Source organism: Cavia porcellus, unplaced genomic scaffold (assembly GCF_034190915.1).
Source record: "Cavia porcellus strain 051 isolate PalLab524CR breed Dunkin Hartley unplaced genomic scaffold, mCavPor4.1 scaffold_7, whole genome shotgun sequence".
Taxonomy (NCBI): Eukaryota; Metazoa; Chordata; class Mammalia; order Rodentia; family Caviidae; genus Cavia; species Cavia porcellus.
Window position 1 is genome coordinate 97,949,754 of NW_026947490.1, and position 20,431 is coordinate 97,970,184.

Sequence of the window (20,431 nt, forward strand, 5' to 3'; positions counted from 1 at the left end):
ACATAAAAAAGTGAATGCTAGAAACCTATACATATTCTTCTGTAATGTGCTTTTATTGAGATACAGTTAATATGTAGCAAATTCATACATTTAAAGTATAAAAGTAAATGAATTTTGATAGAAGTATATCCATAGAACCACTAAAGTACTCAAAATACAAAACATTTCCACAACCAAAATGTTCCTTTGTGTTCTATTTAGTAAATCTCTGTCTCATCTCCTGCCCCAGGCAACCAGTAGTCAGTCTGATTTCTATTGCTATATAATCATTTTGTTTTTTTCCAGAGTGCACATATGTAGAGAATTATATAACCTGTAGTTTTCTGGATCTGTTCATTCAGGAAAATCTGTGAGATTTATTTACATCACATATATAACTAATCCTTTTCCTTCCTATGGCATCCCGTACGGATGACATGGTGTATGGTACATTATTCATAACCCCTCTGTTCATTCACCAGTTATTGGTATTTGAGTTGTTTTCAGTAGGGAATGACGATTATAGGTTCTATGAACTTTCAAGCACAAGTCTTTGTGTGAGCATATATTTTCAGTTTTCTTTAGAAAATATGTAAGAATGCATTTCCTAGGTCTATTGAAAAACATTTGTTTAACTGTCTCAGTCAATTTTCTATTACTATGACAAACACCCGAGATAACTGATGAAGATGAAAGGTTTGTTGGTAGCTTGCACTTTTGGAGATTTTGGTCAATGAATTATTGTCCCTGTCGCTTTGAGGCTTGTGGTAAAGCAGCCCATCATGGCAGGGAGTGCAGGGTGAAGCACAGTTGCTTTCTTTATGGCCAGGACATGAAAGAGAGGAAGCAAAAGGGGCAGGGGTCCCACTAACTCCTCCAAGGCCATGCCCTCAAAGGCAGACCTCTCTACAGGCCACGTCCTTTAGAGTTCAAACTCCTTCCAACACAGCCATGAGCTGGGGACAGGTCTTTAACACATGGACTTGGGGTACATTACAGATCCATACTATAGCACTAATCTTATAAGAAATTGCTGAACTCTTTTTCAGAGATGTTGCAATGACACCAGAAATGTTCAAGAGTTCTGTTACTTCATTTCTATACCCTTCCTTCATATCATCAAGCTTTCGATATGGGCTTTTTGGTGGTTAAGAAGTGGTGGTATCTCTTGGTGGTTTTAATTTTCACTTCTCTAATTATTAATGATATTTTGCATCTTTTCATATGTTTTTGCCTTCTGTTTATCACAAAGGTGAAATGTCTTTTCAAATCTTTTTGCCCTTTTCTTAATTGAGTTGCTGACTCCTCATTTATGTTTGTAAGATCTCCTTATATACTCCAGATAAAAGCTTACTGCTTGATATATTTATGGTGAGTATTTTAGCCCAGATTTTATGTTCTAGACAATGTCTTTGGATGAGCAGAAGGTTGTAACCTGTAGGTGTATAAACACAAATTATACCTTAAAATTTTTTGTGATTTATGCTGTTTCCTATAAAATATTTGTTTACCTTAAAGTCTCAAGAATTTCCTATCTCTTCTTTTAGCCTTTATATTTAGGTCTATCTGCCATTTCTAAACAACTTTTGGATGATATTTAGTAGAGGTCAGTAGTCAGTTTTCTGCAGACAAATATCTAATTGTTCCAGCATTATTTGTTGAACAGACTATCATTTTCCTGTTTGATTATGCTGGCACCTTTGTCAAAAATCAATTACATTTTGTGAGTTTCCATTTCCAAAAGTTCTTAGAGTTCCTCTGATATCTGTGTCTATCTTTATATTAGTACAATACTACTTTAAGTCTTCTAGTTCTGCCTTCTTCAAAACTGTTTGACTATTGCTTTGCCTTGTAAGATCCTTTTCTTAAAAAACATATTTCAGATATTGCTCCATATCAGTACTAAAGATTTCCTTGTCCTTTTTTCATGGGGCATTGTAAACAATCCATTAAAAGAGGTACAATAATTCATTTAACCACTTCCACAATGGTAGAATTGATATTAGAAACAATGCTGCAGTAAAGTAACCTTGTTCATGAGTGTTAGTTCACTCATATGAGAACACAACTCTGCGGAAATTTCATATAGGCAGAATTGACAAGTTTTTCATTTGCAGTATGGTAAGTATTATCAAATTGTCCTGCTGAAAGATTGTAACAATTTACATTCCTGTTACTTTCAGTCTTTGATAATTTCATGAAAACATATCTAAATGTGCTTTTATTTGAATTTCTCTTCTATCAGCAAGCTTGAGTAAGTTTTCACATGAGCTACCTGTATCACCTTTTCTGTGAGTCCATCTTTGGTCAGCTGTTTTGGCTTTGTTGTTTTGTTATTTTGTGGTGCTGGGGATCAACTCCGGAGCCTCATGCATATTAGCCAAACTTCATTCAATTTTTCACCAAGTTGAGGTCTTTATTTACTGATTTGTTGAAGCCCTTCATACCAATAAAATTAGCTCACTGCTTATGAAATGAGTTGTCAATATTTTTGCAGTTTGGATTTTTTGGGGGGTAATCTTAGCATGAACAAAGTTTATAATCAAATTAATCTTTTATGACTTTCTAACTCCATCATTATTTTTTAAAATGTCATAGTTTATTTTTTCCTAGTATTTTATATATCTGTTTTAAAAAATACTTTTTTCCTGGACTTGAATTTTCTTGGCAAGAAGATCAAAAATTCTTTTTTAATAAATGCCTATTTGATTGTCCACATAATGTTACTGAAATATCCACTCTTCCCCTATTTGAAATGCAACCTATTTCATATATTGAATTGGCACATTTAATTTGTTTTGCCAATTAATTTTCTCATTTATGCATACAACAGCATGATTTTGCTTATCCTTTTATAGGTTTTGTTTTGCTTCACACAGAAGATTAAACCTAGGGCTAAGCTACCTTCCATGATATTGTACTATCTATCTTATCTATTGAGATAGACCTACCAAATCTCTAGTTACGTAGGCTAGTCTTGAACTTTGAATCTTCCTGCTTCAGCCTCCCAGAGTGCTGGGATTACAGGCATATGCCATCCCTCCTGGATATGTATTATCATACTCTTCTAAGAAGTTTTACTATCACAGAGGGCTAGTTAACTTCCTTTATTACTCTGCTGTTAGGATTTGGCTATTTCTTCTTGTTAATGCAGTATGAACACTAAAATCAGTATATCTAGTTTTAAAAATACTCTACAGCAGTCACATTAAATGTATAGATTAACATAAGAAAGATTAAATTATGATGGTAGAGATAAAATGTGTAATGTTTGAATTTGTTGAAGTCTTTTTAATTCTTGAGTGTTTGAATTTCTGTTCTTATAAATCTTGTACGTGGCTTGTTAAATTTATCTTTTTTTGCTGCTTTTCTGTTTTGCCTTCCTTTTTATATACTAACTGGTTTTTATTATAAAAGCATAGTTCTAAAGTTTTTGAATGCTGCATTCAGTTAAGTCATTAAATTCTTCTCTTGATTGATAGGTTTTCATTAGGTTCCTTGAGTTTCTCAGTATATAATTAATTATTATCTTCAAATAGGTTATTTAATAGTAATAATATATTTGCAAGCAATAAATCATACTTTCTAATTTGTACACTAAAATTTCTTTTTGTTTTCTAATTGTACTATGTTAAGCTATAATATTAGAAATGTTAAATAACAATGATTACACAATACATAATTCTAATTAGATAACATTCTTCAAAATGAAAAAATTATAGAAATGGAAAAGCAGATTTGTGGCTACCAGAATTTAGGGAAGGAGGTAAGTATGGTTGAAGGGCACCATGATCCTTGTTTTTCTGTATTTAAACTATCCTAATGTCAATATTTTGACTGTGATACTGTATTATATATTTGCCAAAGGCAAAGTGTACATAGAATCAATGTACTAGTTTTTATAATGCAGAAAAATTTATAATTATCCCCAAATCAGTTTTTTAAAAAAAAAATCAAGTCTAATCTAGCTCTTCAAAATCGACAGCGATAAGTATCTTTATTTCCCTCTAACTTTAATAAGGATATTTCCATTATTTCCACATTAATCAATATTCCAGCTCTTAGACTAAGCTATATCAAAGTGAAAAACAATTAGTCCAAATATATCATCAGTAACTACATATAAATTACTTAAACTGGCATGTATGGGAAATATTCACGCATTTCTTCCTACTGAGTTTTTTTCAGAGGTGGTTCTTGACTATTAGTGCCTGTTTGTGGCACATAATAAAAAACATTCATCGTGGAGAACTGATAATTTACATATCACACTGAGCCGTTTTCCTTTCCCATCCCCATCTTTCCCTTTTCCCACCCCTACTTTCCTTCCCATTTGCTCCCTGTTTCTTAGTCTCTATTTTTATTTTAAATTAGTTACTGAAAGGTTCTTGCCCTAGTAGACATTATAGCGGTGGTCTAGGGTGGCAGAAGGCCAAAGAGGAAACGCCCACCACTTCCTGCTTCTTCCTCTGCTTTAACTGCAACTGCCCTTCCTCTTTGCGGGCACAGAAACCTCCAATCAGCTCCTCAAGCGTCAGCAATGCCCGCCCTAAGCACCGCCCCAGGCGGAAATTACATGAATATCCCATGCCCCATGTTTCCTGCAGAGAAAGCCAGGCCCTGGTGGTCATGAAGTTCTCTTCAGGTCCTTAGAACAAAGGCTATTTTTACTTTATATTCTGTCTTTTATTGCACCGAAAACTCTTTCAGTTATACTTTTGGTTTCTCATATAAGAGAAACCAATCAATATTTATTGATCTGATTTATTTCACTTAACATTATGGTTGTGAGTGAGGCACATGCTGGCAGGTGGGAACCAGCAGCATGGGAAAGTCTGAAGCAGCAGTGTGGCTGGGAGTCAGCAGTTGGTGAGTGATGTGAACGGGCACTGAGCTTTGGTGCACAAACATGCAAAACAAAAGTGTGCAGATGAGGCGCCATTTTATTTCAAAAGGTTCAGGGCAAACCCCGGGGCAGAACAGTGCTGAGCTGCTTCACTGCCAGTGTCCCAGGCTGGAATGAAGGAAGAGTCACTCAGTCAGGATAGACTGCTGGCAGGTGGGAAGGAGACTGGGAATTCTGCGGAGAGGTAGGAGATGGGCCCACCCAGACTGCTCCAGTGGCCACCAAAACCCAGCCTTAGCCTTCCTGGCATGAGACCAGCAGAGTGCCATAATCAGGCAAGCAGCCTTGGCCTGCAGCAGGACAACAGCACTCCTCCTGCTCAAGGACTAGCTTGTAAGAGGGTCAGTAGTGTGGAACAGAGAAAGTGTGCAAGGACCCAAAGGAATAAATTGTACACAGGTCTGGGAGCAACATCGAGTTTCCCTACCCAAGGGTGCCACAGCAACTGGGACAGCACTGTAGAGGCGATCACAACACAAAGTGGACACCAGAACATTGTCTGCTTAGGACCTGTCCCACCCCAACATCCAGAGGTCAAGATCAGCCCTCACAAGCACAAGTCCTACCTGAAAACTTGGTGGGATTATACAGCACATTTCTGGGATCCACCTTGGATGCTACCATAGAACTGTGGACACCAAAGGAATTCTATTATTTTTCTTTTCTTTTTTTGTTTGTTTGAGTGGTTTTCCTTTTTCTGTATGATTGGGTTTTTTCTTTCTCTTTTCTTTTTACTATTTAGGTTTCTTGCCTTTTTTATTTTCTTCTATTAGTCTTTCTCTTTTCTCAGCTATTCTTCTTAACAATGATATTTTCATTGTCTCTTCTGTTTTTAGTTTAATATTCTTTTTTTTTTGACTTTTTTAGTTTTTATCAGTACTAGGGATTGAACTCACAACCGCTTGCTTGCAAGGCAGGTGCTTATGCCGCTGAGCTAAATCCCCAGCCCCAGTTTAATATTCTTCAATATTCTTTTGCTTTCTTTGACATTTTGTCTCTCCTGTGTTCTCCAGCTTCTCAAAATTGGGTGACCACCTTTTGCCCTCCAGCCTTGCTTCTACTATATCTTTCCTCATTGATCTATCTTGTCTCTTATTCCTCTTAAATTCCCTCAGACACAAGATAAAATCACTCTACTAAGAGGGAAGTCATTCCCACATGTTCCCTGGTATATGTTGGATCTTGTCCTATAACTATAGAATTTGTTTTTACGGTTTGTAAGTGGCTAGTCTGTGCTTGATGTTGTTGTTATGCTAACTACTAATTTAGCTATAATCAGTTTTTCTCCCTTGAATGACAACACCGTGATTGTTGGGGATCATAACCATCATCATAGTCCAGTAGCAAGGGACTGGGTGCTGAGCCAAATGGACAGTAACTCCTCATCCTTAATAAGTTGGGAAGGTAGATTCTTGGAACAGACACAAAGAGCAAGAACCACCTCTACCTAGAAGATATCCTTGAGGAATAGACATTTCCCATGTAAGCCTCAATACTAGTGATAAACCTATCTACCGTAAGAAATCTACAAGCATCAACACAGAAACAAAATAAAATAAAAAATAGAAAATGACAAAATGAAGAAGCAAAATGCAACCCTAGACCGTCAGACTACCCAGGACAAGTTCAAAGCACAATGAAATACAGGAAATTGGGAGCTGCCCTCTAGAACTTTCTAAAATGATAGCAGCAGAAGTGAAAAATAATGGGTGAGGCAAAACAATCTCTCAGGTTAAAAAAAAAGAAAGAATGATCAAAAAAGAAATTAGAGCATACAAAGATTAAAAAACAAAGGAGCTTAAGAAAATGATGGAGACAATGAATGCCCAACATAGGAAAGAAATAGAATCCATAAAACACATACAAAGAGAAATTGAGGAGATTAGAAACTCCATTGAAAGTATACACAACAGACTGAACAAAGGAAAGGATAGAATATCAGATCTAGAAGGCAGGATTGTGGCTAATGACCACTGAAAGAAAACTATCTTGAAAACAGCAAGAGACTTAAAAAGATGAAGCAAAGAGCAAGCAACACAAAATAGACAGAAGTCAATAAAAAAGTTAGAGCAAATGCCATAAAATGTCTTCACAGAAATAATGGCAGAAAACTTCCCAAACATGGGTAAAGAATTTGACACACAAGTAAGTGAATCATAGAGCTCCAAATAGCCAAGACCTAAATAAATCTACACCAAGGCATATAATAATAAAGATTCCAGAAGTTCAGCACAAGAACAAAATATCAAAAGTGGTTAGAGAAAAGAAACAAATCACTTATAAAGAAAAGCCCATCACAATCACAGTAGATTTCTCAACACAAATCCTTGAATCAAAGAGAGCTTGAACGGAGGCATTTCAGCCCTAAAAGAAAACAACCTCCAACCCAGACTGTTGTGTCCTGCAAAACTATCTTTTAAACTCAAAGATGAAATGAGATAGTTACATGACAAAGAACAATTGAAGAAATTCATGATCACCAAACCAGCTCTATAAAATACTCAGAGGGCTATTTTAGAAAGACAAAACAAAGAACACAATTACAAGAACACCAATAGAAAGAAGCCAACACAGTTAAACAGAAGGGAAAGACACAGAATCAACAACGGGAAAATAATATGAGAAGAATAAGCCATATTCAGTGTATGCATCAATCTAAATGGTCTCAGTTCACCAATCAAAGGAAACAAACTGGCAGAATGGATCAAGAAGTAAGATCCAACAATATTTTGCATTCAAGAAACATTTTATCCTCAAATGTATAGACTGGCAGTCAAAGAATAGAAAACAGTACTCCACATGAAATTAGAAAAAAGCATGGGTGGCAGACAATGTGAACTTCAAGCCAATACTTATCAAAAGAGACAAAGAAGATCACTACATACTTGCTAAGGGAAAACTCCAAGAAAAAGAGATAATAGGTATAAATATATATACACCAATTTATTGCAATGAATTCTCACATCAAGAAAACACTCAAATAAACCACTTAATATTAAACCTTAAAATTCTAGAAAAAGAATAAAAAATCAAATCCAAAGCTTGTAAAAGGGAAGAAATTATAAACATGGGAGCAGAAATTAATGCAACGGACACTACAAAAGCAATACAAAGAATCAATGAATTGAAGAGTTGGTTCATTAAAAGACTAAATAAAATTGATAAACACTTATCCAACTTTATCAAAATAGAAAGGGAAAGAGACTCAGATTTATGGACTTAGGAACAAAAAGGATAAAATTACAATGGATTCTTCAGAAATCCAGAAAATCATCAATATTTACTTCAAGAATCTGTACTCTAGGTGAGGATATAGCTCAGTGACACAGCACCTGCCTGGCAAGTACAAGGTCCTGAGTTCATGACCAAGCAGGATTCATTCCAGGGATGCAAGGATGGTTCAATATATGGTGTATTACATTTATTGATTTGCATATCACCAAAGCCTAAGACAAAAATCACATGATCACTTCAATAGACACAAAAAAGCATTTGACAAAGTCCAATACCCGCTTATGATAAATACTCTACAGAAAATTGGAATAAATGGTCTTTATCTCAATCTTATAAAAGCCATCGGTGACAAACCAACACCAGCATCATACTAAGTGGTCAAAAACTGGAAGCTTTCATTCTAAAATCAACAACAGTATAAGGGTGGTCACTATCACCACTCCTGTTCAATATAGTTCTGGAAATATTAGCCAGAACAATTACAAAAGAGAAAGAAAAAGAAATAAAAGGAATAAGGGTAGGAAAGGAAGAAGTTAAATTATCATTATTTGCAGATAACATGATACTCTACATAGAAGACCTCCAAAACAACACTCAAAAATCAATAGCATTCAACACAAACAGCAAACTCAATGAGAGAGAAATTATGGAAACCATACTCCTCACAATAGCATAAAAAATGAAATACTTAGGAATCAATCTTACAAAGGAAGTGAAAATCTATACACTAAAAATTATAGTACTCTAAAAATGAGATCAAAGAAGATATCAGAAGATGGAAAGTTATCTTTGCTCATGGATATGCAGAACCAACATAGTGAACATGGCCATACTTCCAAAATTGTTATACAGATTTAATGCAATCCCAATCAAAATACCATTAACATATCTCACTGAGCTATAGAAAGTATTCCTAAAATTCATTTGGAACCAGAAGAAACCCACAATAGCAAAAACAATTTTGGAGAACAAAGGCAAGGCAAAGGACATCAAAATCCCTGACTTGAAATTATACTACAAAGTTACTGTGATAAAAGCAACATGATACTGGCAAAAAAAAAAAAAAAAAAAAAAAAAAAAACAAAACAGAAAAACTGAGGATCAGTGAAATGGATGAGAAGATGCAGACACAACTACAAACACTGTCAGCCACTGTATTTTTTAAAATCTTTTATTTTTTTGTCTTTTTCCTTTTTATCAGTACCAGGAATCGAACTCACGACTGCCTGCTTGCAAGGCAGGCACTTATGCCGCTGAGCTAAATCCCCAGGCCCCCCAGCCACTGTATTTTTGACAAAGGGGCCAAATACATTTCCTGGAAGAATGCCTCTTTAATAAATGGGGCTAGAAAAACTGACTTTCCACATGCCAAAGACTAAAAACTAAACCCAGGTCTTTCACCATTGCTCTAAACTGAAATTGAAGTGTGTCAAAGATCTAAATATTAAATCAGGAACACTAAATCTTCTGGCATAGGGAACAGGTAAAATTCTTGAAGACATAGGTGTAGGCAAAGATTTCATGAACAAAACCCCAACTGCATGGGAAATACTACAAAGAATCAACTGAGATCTCATCTTATTAAAAAGCTTTTGCATAGCCAAATAAAATCATCAACAGAGTTGCAAAGACAATCCACACGGTCAGGAAAAAAATTAGCCAGTTGTCCCTGAGACAAAGGACTAATATCTAGAACATATAAAGAACTGAAAAATATCAGACCCCCAAATTTAAAGAACCAATCCAAAAAATGGGCATCTGAATGAATACACACTTCTCAGAGAAAGGAATACAAATGGAAATAAATACATGAAAAAATGTTCAACATCACTGGTTATTGGAGAGATGCAAATTAAAACAACACTGAGATTCCATCTCATTCCAGAAAGAATGGCTGTCATCAAGAAGCCGACTGATAACAAATTGGTGGAGAGGCCATTAGGGAAAAGAAACTCTTCTCCACTGTTGGTGTGGATGTAGATTGGTGCAAATCAGTGTGGAGCTTTCTCAAAAATCTAGGACAACATGTTCCATTTAATCCAGCTATTTCCCTTCTTCCCTGAAAAATTAAACGCATCATACCATAGCTGTATATGCACACCCATATTTATAGCAGCACAGTTTGCAACAGGTAAATCTTGAAAACAATCCAAATGCCCGTCAACCAAGGAATGGAGATAATGCTCAGCTGAAAAGAGGTTAGTGACATCTCTGGGTAAATGGATGCACTTTGAGACCATATTCTTGAGTGAAATAAATTAGACACATGTGTAAATATTACACTGCCTCTCTGGTGTGAGAAACGAAAGTAAGGACCAATATGTACAGGACATATTGTAAATAAGAAATTGTTCAAAAGGAAAAGAGGAACTGGGGGGGGGAGGGGAAGGAAGGGAAAAGAAAAAAGATAAAAAGAAGGATAAAATGGAACAAAACTTTGTAAATGGGGAGAGGAGGAGAGGGTAAAGGAAAGAGGGAAAAAAAGAGGAGTCAAAAAATATCACATACAGGAACAAATGTCCTATGATGAAGATGATCAGTGTATATCTAAATTGTACCAACAAAGTTAATTTTTAAAAAAACATTATGGTCTCAAGGTAGAGGCATTTCATAAAAATTACTCAAATTTATCCTTTATGGCACAGTAGTACTCCATTGTGTACATATAACACATTTTCTTTCATCTGTTTATGGATATATGGGATGCCTCCAATATTTAGCTCTTATAAGTTGTGCTGCTATAAACATAGGTATGCATGCATCACTGTAATATGCTGTCTTTAACTTTTTGGGGAAGATGCCCAGAAGGGGGTGGGCTGGGTCAAATGAAATTTCTAGTTTCGGTTTTTTGCAGAATCTTCATGTTGATTTCCATAGAAGTGTACTAGGTTACATTCACACTAACAGTGTAGAAAAACGCCTCATCCCCCCTCACTGCAGAGATAATTCTTGAAACAATAAAGAAAAACTAAATATGGCAAAATATTAACAATTGGTGAGTCTCAGTAAAAAAAATATGAAGTTTACTATATTATTGTAGCAACTTTTGAGATTTTTAATAAAAGGTAAAAAAATGGTAAAAATCCAGATAATGTGGATATACCATGTCTAAAAGAAATAAAGAAATATTGAATTATTTTTAATATATTGTTTTAAAATTTTAGAGCTATTTACATATATTTAAATTTTAGGATAGGTCTAGCTGAAGTTTGCTCAGTGGTACAGCATTTGCCTACTATGTGGGAGACCTGGGTTTAACCTCATTTAAAACATATTTTTAAAAATAACAATGAAGAATAAAAACAAAACTTTGACAAAAGAAAAAAAAAGTACATAAAATGAAAAGTCTAATTTAAAAGGGTAGAAATTAGTCCAAAATGTACCACTAATCACAATATACACAAATAGCAATATTAAAGACACCTATTTCAGACATTGTCTGATTTTAGACTTAAAAACACAGTCTGGACATATCCTTAATACTTTTCCCTTAAAAACTACTCATAAACTAAAACTTTAGAAGGAAAATAAAGGACTCTAGAATGATATTTCACATAAATACTTAACAAAAGAAACATGAAACCTGGTGGTATATGCCTACAATACCAGCACTCTAAGCAGTTGAGGCAGAAAGACTACAAGTTCAAAGCCAGCCTGGGCAAGCTAGTAATTTAGAGAGACTCCACCTCAAAATAAAAAAGGACCACGGACATAGCTGACTGTGAAGGCCCTAGGTTCAATTCCTAGTATAAGAAAGAAAGAGAGAGAGAAGAAGAGAAAGGGAGGGAGGGGGAGAGAGAGAGAGAGAGAGAGAAGGAAAGAAAGAAAAAGAAAATTTAAGGCCAAAAGAATTTCTAGTAATAAAAAGTGACATATACATGTGGCCAAATTTTCTTCCTGAGTCTATCATTTTTATTTTATTTTATTTAAAGAAAAAAAAATAGTAAAAGGGTACAAGTAATACAGAATTTCAAAAAAAAATGAACAGTAAGAAATCACTAGTTAATAGCAACATATTGTCATCTTAGAAACAGTTGTTCAAGTTACAGGATTAAAGCATACAAAGTGGACATTCAAACAGTGAGACTGCAAACAGTTCTGTTCAATGATCCAACAAAAACTTAGTAATATGATCATCCATCTTACACACCTAAATACACTTGCAGTTGTATCCTTTAGAGCACTTTCTTTTCCTCCCTTTTTTACAATAACATTTACACATTTTGGTTTTATTACTCCCACAGTTCTTATTACTTTTTTTTTTTTGGAAGACAATAAAACCAAATGTGACAAAACAAAGCAGTCAGTCAAAATAAAGGATGGACATAGTACATGATGTAAAAACAGAATACAAGGAAGAGTCTATCATTTTTTATTTCCAGTAGCAAAACTGACTTTTATTCCCGTAGGATAGCATCAGTAACTTATTTTCATTTTTCAATTTGATAAACAAAAGCAAAGATTTTTGGGGAGTTTAATTTCAAAGCCTATATTTCTCAAACACAGGAGAAACCACACAACAATATTTTGAAGTCATTGGCCCGCTCCCTGCCCAGAGATGTAGAAACTGTATATTTGTTAGGGCCCAAGGGGCCTAAGCCAGTGGACATTTGACCACTGAGCCCAGCCTCCCAGGATGACATCTGTTTGTGTGGGATATATTTCAGCTAATTCTGAGCAGCCCATTTAATTTCTATACAGCTCAGTATTTTTTTTGTAAACACTTGATCTTAGCCAAAAGGCTGAGAAATGATTTGTTTGCTATGCAATGATCAGCAAAGCTGTTCAGTGCCCCAAGGCAGCAAACAATAATAATTCTCTTACAACCACTTCTGAAGGATCAATTGCCCTTCATTTTAATGTAAAGCTTTCATTAGAAACTCTTGACTGGAATTAGGTACTGGCTTGATTTCTTGTCACCCACAGCTCTAAGGAGGAAAGGTTTATTTTAGCTCACAGTTTATAGCAGTTTCAGTGCATAGTCTAAAATCAGAGCAGGGTAGAATAGCAGACAGATAAAGTAGAGGAGAAACAGTCCATGGCACGGCGGCAGGAAGCATTTAGTGATCAACCAAGGGAAGGGGCTCGATCTTCGCCACCATGGCTCCAGTGACCCCTCTTCTCCAACCACGCTTCACCTCCTAGATTCATCCTTAACTATAAACTCCTCAGTGGAATAATCACTGATGAGTGTCATGGACCTTGATCCAATCCCACCTTTCCAAGGCTCCATCTGTGAGCACAGGCCACTTTAGGGGGATATCTAGATTGAAACCATAACAAGGTGCAGTTAGAAATCTCCACAGAGATATCTGATATATTTTCCCAAAAACAAAGAAAGAAAAAAGAAAACGTTCTCTATAAAATTTAGTCCAAGTTTCCTGAAATTGTTGATAAGAATTCTTTGAATTCACTGAAAAAAATTGAATGATGATTTAATGAATTAATTTCTGCTGTGTTCTCAGATCTAATTCTCAAATCAAGCTATGGTTTGGGCAGTGTCGTTGTCTTCATTTACTATCAAATCGAAGCCAGGAGGGTTAAATGACTTGCTCAATGCTAAATGCTAATAAGCAGACTCATGCTTAAAATCTAGATTGATGAGCTCAACAAAAATAAACTCTCATCAGCATGGATAAGACTGCAAATGATACTAATAGTTATAATTTCTCACTAACCAGTTTGAATCATTTACCATAGAAGACACTAAGTATCCCATAAAGAATCTAGGGTACACATTATGATTAACACAAACAAATTTCAGATTCAATCTTTCTCTGTGTTCTGGAAAATTCTGTATGCTTAGTCAGTAGCAGCAATCTCTTTAGCAAGGATTAGACAGTTCCTCAGCCCTCGTAAGGCCAGATTCAGGGGATAATATTCTTTGACAGTCTAGCCTGCTTGTCCGCATAGTTTTGCTGATGCAGCTGCTTCTGCTTGATGCTTCAGAAAGGTTTTTCTAATTTATAGTCTGAAGTTAAAATTAGCTAAGTTTTAAAAAGCAGTACAAAAACCACATGCATCGTTCCATCACCGTCTCAGAATACTGCCTGCTTCCGTGCCCACACTTTTTGCTTGAGTGACTGGAATCTCAGTTTCCACAAAGGGAAGAAGAAAAATAATAGCAGGACATGGAAAGGAGAGCAAAACTACACAAAATACTTTACAGTAATGGAGAAACAAATTACATTGCTTTGGTTTCCAGTGTCATTCTCAGAATCGGCAGAAGAAGGCAAAGCAACAGTCCCCATGTTTGCTTCTGTGTTTTCTTTCATTTGTCTCCCCTGGCATCGCTGCGTCCTATTTACCACTGTCTGCAGGAAAATGAAAACAGACCGTGCTTGCTGCAGGCCACAAGCAAGGTCTCTTTTGATCTGCATTTTGCAGCTCCTTCCTTGTTGTTCCATTACTCACAGATGGGTTTAGCTTTTGTTGGTTTTGTTTCAAAGCATTTACCCAAAAACTCCATGAAAGAAAATCAGCATCTCTTAAATTCTTCCACAAGGACTTTAAAGTGGCAAATATACCCACCAATACTAACCCTGATCACTTTTATTGTTATTAATTTTTTAATGAAAATAAACGAGCTTAGGCATATAAGCAGTCCTGAAACTATTTCTCCTTCTTAGCTATCTATTTTTGCTATCTCAGGGGCAGTGTTGCAAAGTTTCATGCATTATCCTCTTAAAGCTTTGCCTCCTGCAGTTCCCAGGTTGTGACAAAAATACAATGCAAATATGTATCTTGTTATCCCCAAACACATGCTCTGTTGGAAATGTGCTTAGATAACTCTAGCCACAGATCACTTTTCAAAGCTTTATTTTATCCTCACCTTTAGCAAATCTTTTCCTAAAACATTATTGAAAAACACAAGTGGCCCTGCTCAGCCTTTTCTTGGAAGAGTAACAGTGGCTGGCATCAGGTTTAGTCTCTTTTCCCTGCTTAGGAAGGAGCCTGAAGACTCCATACAGAACACGCAGGGTAAGTACCAGCTTTTAAATAGAGTTGACATATTAGAGAATCAGGCTTGTAATTCTTGGTTGTGAAAAGAAATCTAGAAAGGTAACAAGTGACAATAATTTTTTCTGAAAAATACTTCTGCTTCTTCCTACACTTATTTAAAAATTAATAGCACATAGAAAGTTTTTCTGTTCAGAGATTTTTACCCAAGGAATGCTGTGTAAATTTTATTAAAGCAGCTGACTACAAGTGCTAGTTATTCTGGATGGTAAAGCAAAATACAAATCAACAGCTACTTGCATGTTAAAAGAACTATAAATTCTTTGGAGTTCTTCTTCAACTATCTAATTAAAGGGAGTTTTAAAGAGAACAGAAGGGGAAAGAATCATGCAGGACGAAAGCTCTCTTATTAAAGACCAAGAAGCCAAATCAAGTCTAAAGTTCAGTCCATTTCTCAGACAGACACCCATTCTAACAAGTTCTAAATGATGACGTCTCTGGCAGGAAGGATAGGCCACAAGGCCAAAGCATAGAGGCTTGGAGATAGTCACAAACCAGCTGCCCTCAGGACTTCTCTAGCAGTAGCGTACAGAAAGCAGTTAGCTCAGGGATACATTTGCTTTCAAGAAACAAAGTTCAAATACTGAGTTTCTTCTTCTTCTTTTTTTTTTTTTTTTTGCCCATTCACAATAAAATATTGACAGAGATTTGACAGTTATGTTAATTCTAGCATACATAGTGCCCATTCCACTTTATAAATAGATTATAATCAAAGCTACACATATTTTCTGAACTTTAAGAGCCTAAAGGCTCAAAATAGTGAGAAACACATTACAACGAGAAATATTACACTCATGTAATTGCTTATTAAACACAATCCTGGCTGGTTATTTTTTGTATTTGAGGCTGATATAAGTAGTTTGCTCTTTCTGGAATTTTTAAATCAATTCCTAAACAGAAATAGTATTCTTCAGTAGAATAGGATTCTACTGAATATTCAGTAGAATATTCTTCTTGGTCGTCTTGCCCAGTCTTGGCTAAGATCTTAAAAATATTCAGCAGTACCTAAAATCTTTAAATCCATTTAAACATCTCCATTCTTGCAAAAACTTTATGTTTACAGAATTGGCTCTGTATGTAATGCTGAGTTATCAGTAAGATTAAAATTAGACCTTCAATTTTCCAGGGTCAATGTTGTTATTTTTGGTTTGCGTTTTTAAAAATATAGTTTTTTCACTTTATTTAATTATGAAGTCAAATGAAAATCTCACCTTGTGATGCCCAAATTCATTCAAAATACTTCCCAGTTTCCTGGTATTGCTGTGTGGTTTTTGGGCGGCAAGAGCAGGATGAGGGTCCCGCCAATCGATGGATACGCGATGGTACCACAGGCGCTGACTCTCCAGAATGTGAGCGGATTTGATGCTAGGATCAAAACGGTGCACCTCACATCCATCATTGGCCATGCTCACCTCAAAACGGGTATCGTCACTTCCCAGCCTGGAGAGAAAAAGGATAGAAATCAACACAAAATCATAATGCAGCAAAGTCTTGGGTTAGCAGCATGACAATTTCAAGGCCAATTTTCTTATTTTGAGACTGCACCCTATTTAGATACATATACAATGTACATATTCAATAAACTTTTTTCTCCAAATCTAATTTATTTCAAGAATAAAAATTTTAAAAACAAGAAAAGGAAAAAACTACAACAAAATTGCAAAACGCATCAGTCAGGGAGCAATATGGTACACATACTGTGCATTGTCATCCCCAAATCATTCACCCAGAGCACAAGACATGTGCCTTCAATTGTCCAGACAGTACAGGGACAGAGTTTTCTCTTCAGTGAACTCAGAGAAATCAGTAGTAAAACTATGTAAACTGTTATATATATATATATATATATATATACACACACATATATGTATTTTATTTGTTTCTCATACTAATGAAACAATACAATGTTTACACATGTGTGTCTGATTTATTTCACTAATTAGTATGTTTTCAAGATGCATCCATTTACCTATACAAATCTACAGTTTATCTTTCTTTATGGCTGAGTAGTACTCCATTGCATAAAAATACCAAATCTTTTTTATCCATTTCTTAGTTGATGGGCATTTAGGTTGTTTCCAAGATCTAGTTATTACAAACTATGTTGCTATAAACATGGATGCACATATATCACTGTGGTATGATGTTTTTAATTCTTTTGGGAAGATACCCAGAAAGGAAATAGCTGGGTTGAATGGGACCTCTAGTCCTAGTTTTTTGAGGAATCTCCACACTGAATACCACAGTGGCTGCACCAGTCTGCATTCCCATCAACAGTGGAGAAGGGTTCCTTTCTCCCCACACCCCCTCATGGCATTTATCAGTGCTTGACTTCTTGATAGTAGCATTCTTTCTGGAATAAGGTAGAATCTCAGTGTTGTTTTAATTTGCATTTCTCAAATGACCAGTGATGTTGAACATTTTTTCACATATTTATTTGTTCTTTGTATTTCTTCATCTGAGAAGTATGTATTCATCTCAGATGCCCATTTTTGGATTGGTCTTTAAATCTGGAAAGATTGATTTTTTTGGAGTTTTTTACATATTCTCAAGAGTAATCATTTGTCTGAGGAACAGCTGGCGAACATTTTCTCCCACATTGTGGGTTGTCTCTTCATTCTGTTGGTGGTTTCTCTTGCTGTGCAAAAAGTTTTTAGTAGGGTGAGTAGTTGTTGATTCTTTGTGATAGTTCTGTGCAATCAGAATTTTATTCACGAAGTCTTTGCCTACACCAATGCCTTCAATAGTTTTATCTATTCCATCTTCCAACAGATTCAATGAATTTTAATACTAAGATCCTTGATGACATTCAATAAACTTCTTTCCCCATCCCAAAATAAAAGCATTATAACTCCAATCCTTTGAATAAAAAGAATTTGCTAACTGCAGACCAGAATATCACACTCTCATGCATGTAGAAACATATCAAAAAAGATTTTTTAAAAAGATATAATAGCAATGATATATAAATAAGGATATCTTCTATTGTTAAAAAGACTTCCTTGAAATATGCCAAAAAGATAATCCTTGGATTCATTCCTTTTTAGGAGAGGTGCATCCTACTAATGAGGCAATTTGTCTCCATCCTAATGCCCACATTGCTGTGCAAGCATTTGCCTTAAAGGCAATAGCTGTTTTCTTAGAAATGGAGTCTATTTTAAAGTATTACAGGTAAAGAAAAGAAAAAAAGGCAAATATACATGGTTCTACTGGATGTAGCATGCAAGAAGCAAGAGTCCCTTTATCTAAATTCACATTACCAAAGGGAAGAAATTATGAATTAATAACACATAAGGCTTCAGTAGGTAGAAAAATAAATGGGCAATTAATATACTTATAAATATTGAATTTACTCAGAAATATTTCTTACTTGATCGTACAGGAATCATTGCTTCAACTAAAACAGCAGTTTGAATGAGCACAAAATTTTTCAAACAGCACAAAATTAACCAATAAAAACTCTGTATGTGCTTTAGTATATCAAAATTGCTCAGAATACCTATACTACATTGGTCAAACTTGAACCCAGGCAGAAATGCTTTATTATGTTAAACTACTACTCCAGAGTATTGCATAACTTAAAACATACAAGTTCAGTGGATAACAATTATTTATCAGGTCTCTTCCTTGCCTTTTTTTTTTTTTTTTTTGGTACCGGGGATTGAACTCATGACCTCTCGGTTGCCAAGCGGGCACTTATGTCACTGAGCTAAACTCCTGGTCCTCCTCCCTCCTCCTGTCCCTTCCCCCTACTCACTGGATTCCGTGACACACCAGTCAATTTTGTGACGTCCCTCAACCATAGTACTTTTCACCCTCTTCGCCTAGATAAAGATCCCATACTCCTCTTGCATACTCTCCTTGCTTCTACAGAACAGGTCCTACTCACTATTTTCTAATTTCCTGTTGAATCTGCATAATTCAGACCATTTTAATCGCTATCTGTCTTCTCCCGGTTTTTCCAACGTCTAACCTGCCGTAGCAGACTGAGTCACTGACCCTAATTCTTCGATCCTCTTTGATCCACTGCACTGTTCTGTTCCTGAGGGAAAGCCCTTCCTGTTCCTTGATTTTGCTGACTTGGTCGCCTGACTTCTCTCCCAGAAGGAAGTTGCAGGCCCCCAGTCCTTATCCCAGGCCTAGAGTGCTCTACTCTGGCAATAGAATTTAAAATAAAAATGTGCCCAGCACAGCTTGCCAGTGTCAAGAAATAAGAGGTAGGAAGCAATCCCAAGTCCTCAATCATTTCTTCCCCAGAAAACAGAACTGCCTTGGCCACCTTATCTTGATATAAAGAATCCTACTAGAGGCCATCCTGGATCAATTGGAGCTAACCTGCAGATACATAAGCAACAATAAATAACGGGTTTTAAGACATTGAGTCATTAGAGTGATCTGTTACAAAGCAACAGCAATCTGATATGCCTGGTATTCCATACAAACCCAACTTTCTGCCAAAATTACAAGCATTTTTAATTCATACATTTATTTCTCTATGGAAAGTCAGTCATAGAAGTCATCTGTTGTGAAGGCTTTTTCATTTTGCTAACTTGGTTGAAAGTTAAATGAGCAAAATAGTATTAACACAGGTCACGCAGTAGGAAAGGACAGTTGTGTAACTTCACTGTGACAACGTAATGTCAAAACGTATTCATTAAATACAATTTGTAAATGAGCCTCTTGCAGTAAAAATGCTCATACTTTCTTCCTTAGAGAATTTTCAGAATTTATAAAAAGATTTTCCTACTTGTAAGCTCACACTTCTATTTAATCAAGATCTTTAAAAATCATAAGAATTAAGTGATTAGTTATTTTTAACTAATTGTTTAGGCAAGGCACTTTATTGTCTATTGATTCCAATTTAAACTTTTTAGAATTAAAAAATTACAAACACACAAAAACTCTAATTGTAAGAAGTACATAAAATGAAAAGTGGACATTTTTACCACTAGATATTTAGTGCTAATTTTGGCAATTTTTTGTGTATCTTTTTCAGGCATTTTTCAGACATACACGAGTGTTTTCTATTACAAGTTACCATAAGTACACACATACACACATAAGTTAATTGTTCAATAGTGGAGATTACTGTATACAATATATGTAAACTAATAACATAGAACTATTTGTAGTTTGTAATTTTTAACTTAACATGTATCATTTTTATTCAATCAATTTAATCTTAATATATAGGTATGTACTGTACTAGAAAGAGATTATATAATATGTTAATTACACAGAATATAATTATATAGAATATAATTATGTATATTAATTATATAGAATATATAA

At 35.3% G+C, this 20,431-nt stretch overlaps 1 protein-coding gene across 4 annotated transcripts in view; it reads right to left on the bottom strand.

Moving 5' to 3' along the window:
• Mettl24 (methyltransferase like 24) overlaps nucleotides 1–20,431 on the bottom strand; it is a 102,785-nt gene that overhangs the window by 36,297 nt on the left and 46,057 nt on the right. For 3 of the 4 annotated variants that reach the window (XM_063254003.1, XM_063254005.1, XM_023563467.2), the window contains one exon: nucleotides 16,351–16,579. In XM_063254003.1, the coding sequence (XP_063110073.1) occupies nucleotides 16,351–16,579 (229 nt within the window). Of the gene's footprint in view, nucleotides 1–9,274; nucleotides 13,383–14,307; nucleotides 14,434–16,350; nucleotides 16,580–20,431 lie in introns of those variants that run through there. The other variant, XM_063254004.1, reaches the window with a different exon arrangement.